Source organism: Saccostrea cucullata, unplaced genomic scaffold (assembly GCF_032062105.1).
Source record: "Saccostrea cucullata isolate Sc308-1 unplaced genomic scaffold, CSIRO_AGI_Scuc_v1 ctg3017, whole genome shotgun sequence".
Taxonomy (NCBI): domain Eukaryota; kingdom Metazoa; phylum Mollusca; class Bivalvia; order Ostreida; family Ostreidae; genus Saccostrea; species Saccostrea cuccullata.
This window is the reverse complement of record NW_026928612.1, coordinates 256495-265094: the sequence shown is the minus strand read 5'-3', so window position 1 is coordinate 265094 and position 8600 is coordinate 256495. Positions and strand designations below refer to the sequence as shown.

The 8600-nt window shown below is 33.2% G+C and overlaps 1 protein-coding gene across 1 annotated transcript; it reads right to left on the bottom strand.

Moving 5' to 3' along the window:
* Nucleotides 1–1340: 1340 nt before the first annotated feature.
* Nucleotides 1341–3083, bottom strand: LOC134278184 (uncharacterized). The gene has a single exon (XM_062760504.1). The coding sequence runs from the start codon at nt 3064–3066 to the stop codon at nt 1378–1380; it is 1689 nt and encodes a 562-aa protein (XP_062616488.1). The 5' UTR covers nt 3067–3083; the 3' UTR covers nt 1341–1377.
* Nucleotides 3084–8600: the final 5517 nt, after the last annotated feature.

Here is an 8600-nt window from a genome sequence, read left to right as displayed (position 1 = left end):
TCCATTTGCATTGTTTTTTTGTATGTAAAGAATGGTGTACATTGTTTAATAAATTTAAAATTGTAAGAAGCTAAGGATGTCATTTCGGTACTAACAGTCCTTTGATTTTTACTGCAAAATGAATGCATCTAAATGCAATTTTTTTTGGGATAAGAAGCATATTTTAACTGTCTTTAAATTGAAATTATACATGCGGAGTACCTAGAGGACAACGTCTCAGAACTTGCAGTACTTTGATTTTCACTACAAAAATTAAAGTATTCACCATCCTTGATGAATACACATGACAAATTATAATACGAATTGAATTAATTTTTGCATTCAAAGAAAGATTTACATGTACATATACATATGTGTATATATAAGTCAAAGTAAAATAATATAGTTTATATTCTTTCAGAACTTGTGGTACTATGATTTTTATTGACTGACAAAAATAAGCTTCCAAAGGCAACTTATTGTATGCACTGATGTTTATGTGTAGGAAAACATGCCTGTTTATACTACATACATGTACACTTCAGTGAGAAATCAGTCCTCTCAGTATTTTAGGTACTTTGATTTTCATTGCAATTATGTTATCTTACTCCTAATATAAATGTGTCTGTTATGATTTGATTTTGTATGCAGAAAAACATGTAAACGTAACCTCCATGTAATTAAAAGTAAGAAATGCCCCTTTAGTACTTTCATTACATTTCATTATAAATGCAAAACGAAAGTAGCCGAAATCTACAAAACGTGTGATCTGATTTTAAGACAAATTATATATATAGCTATTGTGGACATATCTCTATTATACCTAGAAATATCTTGAAAAAAATATTTAAAACAAAAAGGTCGAAAATTGACCGAAACACAAATTCACTTCCGGTTCGGATAGGAAGTAACGTAAACACACGAAAACTACGTCAAAACAAAGAAAATGTGATGGTCTAAGAGTCCTGTAAATTTCACATTTTTACCACAACCTATTCTTGAGAAAAATTCTGGACAAAAGTCAATTTAAAATTTGGAAATTCGGCCATAACTTCGGACCGGAAGTGAATTTTTCAAAAAACGGAATTTTATATAAACTTCACATATCAGCCTACTATCCTGTAAAAAGTTGTGAAAATCTATCCAACCATCTCTGAGTAATCGCGCTCACAAAGGGAGGAATAATAATAATAATAAAAAGAAACAATACAAACACTATAAGTCTTCCGTTGTGAACGGAACACTTAATTATAGCAAAGAAAAATTGCTGTTCATCCTTATTAGGATGTTTTACTTACTATATAAATGATTTACATGTACTAATTTAATAATGAAATTAATGTCTAATCATCATGATCATAGATAGATGATATATTGGATATGACATAGTGATGTGTTTCACTGGAGATATTTGATTTTTTTCACTTGTCTTTTTCCATACTGAGCAACAAACAGATTGTCATTTGTATCTATAGACAGTCCCCGGGGATCACTCAGTCCACATTCTATGTAACGGAGGAACTGTCCATCCTGGTCTATGACGTGGACACACTCATTGTTATAATCAGCTGTAAGGATGTGACTCTGACTGTCTGTGGTGATTCTTCGTGGACTGAATGGTTTGTTCTTTGGAGCAGGAGTGTGTCCAGTGTACCTGAATCTCAGTTTCCCGGCCTGATTGACCACCACTATTGCTCCAGCTACCTCCTCAGACACACAGATATCCAGGTTCTTCTTCTCTGTTATGTATCTGTAATAACCACCAGATAAATAGAGAGGTTGACCTTTATCATCAAACTGAATAGTTTGTTTCTCTGTGGAGCCAGAGTAACGGACAACTTTTGTTTGTTTGTTATCATCATTGTACATGGTAACCAGGAGGTCACCAGAGGAGGTACTACAGACACCGCGAGGTCTCCAGTTCTGTAGTCTGATCACCTCCTCTATCTTCTCATTCTTCACAATGTTCACAGTTCTATCACGGTAATCAGTATAAACTAGATCTCCACTTTTTGTCACTGCTATGTCCTCTGGTATCTTCCCTGACTTGGTTGTGATTGACTTGAGTAGTGATCCCTGATTGATGCTGTAGAGTTTCATGGAGTTGTCACCTCCACTTGTCCAGATTTCTTCATCACTCAGACAGGCCACTTCATAAAGCTCTATATACTCGGTGTTTATGATGGTGACAGTCTCTGGTTCATCAAGCAGCTGTTTGACTGGAGGAGAGGATCCAGCTTCTGGTGATTTCTGTGTTGTCTTTATGCTGTAGCCATGTTTATCTAAAGTTAAAGAACTTGATGATAAGGCGCCAAAGAATTTGCTAACTTCTTTGATTTTTCCTGGAATGAATTTGGGTAAGATTGGTTCAAGTTTTTGTGGAAGATTTCTGTATATATTAATTAGACTATGTGGGACACTAAATAGTTTTGACAAGTCATTAGTATCTGTAACCATTTGAACTGAATAAATTTCATCCTTGATGTCAGACATTGTCTTGTTTATTTCATCCAGATGTTTCTGTAGAGTTTGTAACTGTGTGTTTTTCATCTCATCAACTTCAGCTTTAAGTATCTTGACAAGTTTGTCAATTTCTCTGTGCCAGTCCTCTCCATGTTTTGTTATGGCTGTTGAAAGATCTCCATATTCCTTTTTTAACTGACTCATTCTATTTTGTACATCAGAAGCAATGTCCTGGTAGGTGGGATAAATTGTTTCACGTAACTCAGTTACTTCTTTGATAATTTTGTCCTTTTTTCCTTCTGCAATTTGTAAGATTTCTGACAACTTATGACCTAAATGTTGACTAGATGCAATGCACTTTGTACAAACATGAATGTCACATTGATCACAGTACATTGTACATTGTTGTTTGTTATGTGATGTACATCCAGGGTAAAGGGGAGTGGATTTCCTGGACTGAAATTTGACGACTTTGTGGTCCTTGGATTCATCAGATACCATGTGTTCTCCCACACAGGCCTTACACAGGTTGACAAGACATGTATCACAGTGCATCTGTACCACAGCGATCTCACACAGGTCACATCGCATCACGTCCTGGGCACTGGTACGGGGGTCCATCATTAGATGTTGTTATTAACAATCCTGAACAATGAAAAAGAAAGTTAATATGTCTACTAGATTTATTTGTTTTAAAAAGTGAAAATAAAGCCAAGAAACAGACAAGGAGAATGAAAAGGTGATAGGTGTCACTCATAACTAACTGAATCTGTAGGACAGTGACATTTTGGGAATTCCAGAAAGTTTGAAATTTCAAATATACAGAATAAATATCATTATTACATGTACCTGAATGCAGTAATGGCGGCCGTACTGTTTATGGCTATGCTGTGAAGTCATGTGACACACCTGTGTTATCTACCCGTCAGGTATTTATACTTCCTTCTCTAGGATGGGGATTTAAATAACAAACTGTTGTCATGGTTGTTACGTAGAAGACGGTTTACTCTGTTCTGCAGTTAAAAAAAAAGATCAGTACATAAATAGAAGCTATAGGAAAGTTTATAATAAATACCATTTGCAAGCGCATAGGACACTGAATGTAATAACTCTACAAAATATAAACCTAGTTTATTATTGATCATGAATTTTCGGTTATTATATTTAATTCAAGATCAATGCAAAAGGTAATTTAACAAATTTTAGTTTATTGCATTTTAATGCATTGCTACATTTTGCGTTAAGATTATACAAAATGGAACAAGCAAAATGTTTTAACACACCTTTTTCTGTTAGGGTTTAGGCACGGATCTAGAATTTTTCTTTTTAAAAAAAAAGGGGGGGTTGAAGGGGAAAAGAGGTATTATAACGTATGTTTTACACAAACATTAAAGTAAAAAAGTCTATGGGATACCAGATAGAATATGTTTTTTAAAAGTGGGAGGTTGATCAACCTGGGAAAGAGTACTTGTAATGGATAACCAGAAAGTTTTTCAAATAGGAAATGAAAATCAAATAAATTTCCAAAAACTTATTCTGTAAAGAGGGTTCGGTTCATTTTGTTTTCACGGCCGAATTTCCTCATATGCAATATCATTTTTCTGTAACCAAAGTTTCAAACAAAAATTTGACAGAAAACATCATCAATGCGCATTCAAATAAGTAAAGCTAGGTTTGAGTCAGGGATATTTAGAATTGGCCTTATAATTTTGAACAAGAGTTCCAAGGGATAAAACGATTACCGGATTATGAAACAACATTGTAAAGGATCCACAGAGGTAGAAAAGAATATATGACATATATGTAAGCTATGCCCAAAGAAAAGAGAAACCAGATGATCAGAAACCAAATAAATAATAATCAGTCTTTTACTCAATAACAAATGTTTAATTATATCAACTTACTTGTTAGTACCTGCCCCTATTTGTCACAATCACAAGGACTATTAGAATACCGATTGCATTCCCTCCCACATAAGTTTTTCTTGTTCTCTTTATTTTGGAAGAGGCACATTAGCTTTTCTTAAACATGCATTTAGTTTTATACACAGGAGAAGATTCCCTTACGAGAAGTATACAGTTTTACTGTATGATCATAATTAGAATTCTTCTTTGATGCAAGAAGATATTTTGTAAACATTTGTGCATTTTCACTGCTTTATCATTTACAGCTCCACCCAAACGCTGGAACCCTGACCCTTAGTCATAAATTTGCACAACTCTGGAAGAGACACTTTTGCTCAACCATAACCATGCGCTTGTAATTTATCTTCAAAATATATAGATCTTTTAGAGAAGATTTTTAGAGGATTTGTGTATTTTCGCTACATGATCATTAGAGTTCAACCCTAACACCATAAACCCCCGATCCTCGAGCTCCAAATTTTAAAATTTTGAGAGGTTCATAACTATACACTGTACATCTCATATCGCCGGTCTACTGTGACAGCGTCTTTTGCTATTATAATAGGAGTTTGTCTGTATGTTTTGTACTCCCCAGGGACTCGATCAAAAAAGACTTCGCTAAGAAAACGTTTATTTCATTTGTATTCTTAAGATATGGTGATATTTTTATAATCTTTCTTTCTTCTATGGTCATTTCAAGTTTCCAAAGGTGTCATTACAACACGGAATTAAAACGGAACTGCTCTCCAGTGCGCCATAACTTCATAAAACGTCGCCATTTTTCGTGTGTTTTGTTTACCACTTTCCCATTTCGAATGCTCGAGAAACCGCCAAAAATTAGCCAAATGCCTTAAAATTTTTACAAAAACTACAAAATTGATTGTAGAATTGAATTGGATAATTTTAATCCAAATCTTATGTATTTAAAACTTTTATTATGAATTCAAACTTGTGTATTCTTTAAAGCCATATATGGCGTAACTGATCAAAAAATACATTTTTGAAAAATACAAAATTAGGTAAAGAAATATAGTTAATACATTTAAATTAAAGCTTTTCATACAATTCTGAACACGGAGAACACCTCGTTTCACCTAATAATACAATTTTATCTTCTCTATAATGTGCTATTTAAATCTTTTGTATTTTCTTCCGAGCCGGAGAAAATTCCGAGAATCGGAATTAAATTGTGATATCTTTATAACGCAACTGACTTAGATTTTGTAATTTACGGAAAAGTTATATCTTTATATAAAGTAATCATACAAATAATAAGTTCTTATAATTTTAGTCTAATAATTTTCATTGTACATACGCCATATATGGCTTTAATAAAACCTTGGTTTTTTTTGTCCGCGCGCCGTAGCACAATACCCCGTGCACATTCACGCATAATAAAATCTTTATTTTTGCCTATATTTTATCAAAAAAATTATCATCCACTTCAATATGATAAATAAACATTTAATGAAATTTTCAGCTTAGTGCGTCCATTACTTTTCGAGAGAAACGCGTTGTCCACGATTTTACGGGACACCCTCGTATATATAGGAAAAGATGTGTTTTTAAAATATTTTTATGTTTTTTTACTGTATGATCTTTTAAGATCTGGCCTTCCTTCAGAGTCCAGGCCCTGGGCAATGGATTTCATAATTTTGGTAAAGTGTCAAATGCTTATAATAACCATGCAAATAAATTGACTGCTGGATGTCCTGGAATAAAGAAGAAAATTTTAAACAAGGCACTAATGAGATGTGATGGTTTCACCTCAGTCTTTAGGCCCTAGGGTGCAGAAAACATAAATTGCACAAATTTTGGGATCCCTTTACCAACTCATGCTACAATATTAGATGCCAAATTTGGTTGACATTTGTTCAGCAGCTCAAGAGAAAAAAACTGAAAATGTTTAATTTGAAATTAACCTGCCAGCTTTCCGATTCATAGGATTCCTTGGGTCTGTGTCCAAAACCATGTCGTAATCCTTTCAATTAATTTCTTCAAAAATATAGTTTCATTTTCTTCCAGGGTCAAAGATACAAATGTATTATTAACTTCTAGTAGTATGAAAAAAATCTAGCCTAAATCTTGTAAATATTGGATTTAAAATTTATAAGCTGTAATCCAGCATCACCAATGTAGGTATTAGAAAACGCTGACAGGAAGGAAAGAATTAATTTACTTATGGTCACCTAAGAATAACTAATTTTTTACGGGTCTCATAAAAATCATGCAACAAAGGCTGGCACAAAGACAATTTAGTCATGATACAAGCAAGTTTAACTTATTAAATATTTATTCTGGAGTCCTGATTTAATTGCATGAAGGGGAGGAGACTCATGCTTTGTACTTGTCACCACTTTGTCGCAAAACATGCATATGCAAAATATTGGAAGAATAAGTTCTTCCTTTTGGGGCATTCATGTGTGATCAAAGTTTTACATAGAATTTGTAGGAAAAATAATTTGTTGGTGAAGAACAAATTGGCCTTACTTTCTCAGATGAGCAGTATGACCTATGTACCTCTCATTTTTCTTTTTAACCGGAAAAACTTGAGGCTTAAAACTCACATGATAATTATATAGAAATGGAATCATATGCTTCTGATGAAGCACTGGTTTGACAAGTCAAATAGCAATTTTTCCTTAATAAACAAAATTTCCAGAATGCTCAGAAATCAGATTAGACAAATTATCTGTATATTTCTTTTCATGCTGCAGTATACATTTGCATTTGGGTGGCCATTCAAATCCTGTGGACATGTATTTCTAACTTTTCATTTTAGAAAAACTGTTGCATCCGGATTTTCTGATTTCTTAATTTTTATTGTTTTCTCAAATCACCAGGAATCTAGGAATGAATCCAAGCAGACTTATCCATCAGCTGTACTCCACAGAGGGACCATTAAAATGACAGACCTTTCGGACATCATCCCAACTCACAACATTATCAGTGCTCTATTGTCATGGTGTATCATACTTTTCCCTAATTTTTCACCAAATAGAATCCTTTGAACTTTGAAGATTAATAGACACATCTCGGTGCTATCTCACACATAGATGTTACCTGCGACAGTGTTTAAGAATCACAACTGTATAACACATTCATGATATAATGAGAGTGTCCTATGGAATCCTAGTATACAATGAATTATCTCAAGATAAAAGAAGTGTCAAACATTTACTGTATGCATGAAGCCGATGGATTTTGATCTTCAATTCCCTTCATTATCTCCATATGTTTCATTGTTAATACATTTACACTCAAATAATTATGTACTTTATTTCTTTAGTTGAAAAATCATGCACAGTTGTAAGAGGGATTTTCCTCCATATTCTGTCTATTTCACAATGTATAACTAAGAAAATGTTTTTATTGATGCAAATACATGTACAGTGTATTTCTTTACATCAAGTCCACATTTAATAAATGTAAGGCTTTTGTGATGCATGTACTTCATTGTACATGTGTATTACAATTTGTTACTTTGACTAGGAAAGTAAAGATTAGAAATAACTGTCTTTGGGGAAAAAACAACAGATGGAGTGTTGTCCCCTTTTTTTTTTTTTTTTTTTTAGACTTTTAGTCCCATTGTACATCACTCGCATGACTTGTTACTGATGGTATTTCAGGTCATACTTTGTATAGCCCAGTACTGTGTTAACATTATAGTCCCATTCAAATAACATGTACAATATGTCAATAGGTACATTGAACTGTCATATTTGATGCATAAAACTTAAGGTCATTTGAAGAAATTTGCATTGTGGATGCTTTTAGAATTTTTGACAATTAAAACATTTTGAGTGTCACTATATTTTTCAAATGAAAAGTGTACATGTACAGAAAGCCTGATGAAGTGTTTTACATTGTACCATATTGTGACATAATTATCTATTGGAAAGTATGTGGAAATCATAATATACTCATAATACTGTGGTTTCATCAATATTAGTGGAGCACCAATTTTCGTTGTTGAGCAGATCCACGAATTCAAATGTTCATTGAATTACAAAATATGACATACATTTGTATAAGTAATGCTTTTGTCCACGAAATTACGTATCCTCAAAAATGTCTGTTTTACAATATCCACGAAATTGAAGCCAACGAAAATTGATGAAACCACAGTACTCAGTTAACTGGTTTGTCATCTTACTAATGCATTATTTCATGGTTTTAAGTAATAATATGGTAGCATTCATGGAAATAAATCTGGCTGTAGTGAAAATAAGACTAAAAAGAAAATACACTCAG

What these genes read in the sequence shown, in the direction of transcription:
- LOC134278184 (XM_062760504.1), bottom strand. Translation starts at nt 3,066, where the DNA reads ATGATGGACCCCCGTACCAGTGCCCAGGACGTGATGCGATGTGACCTG.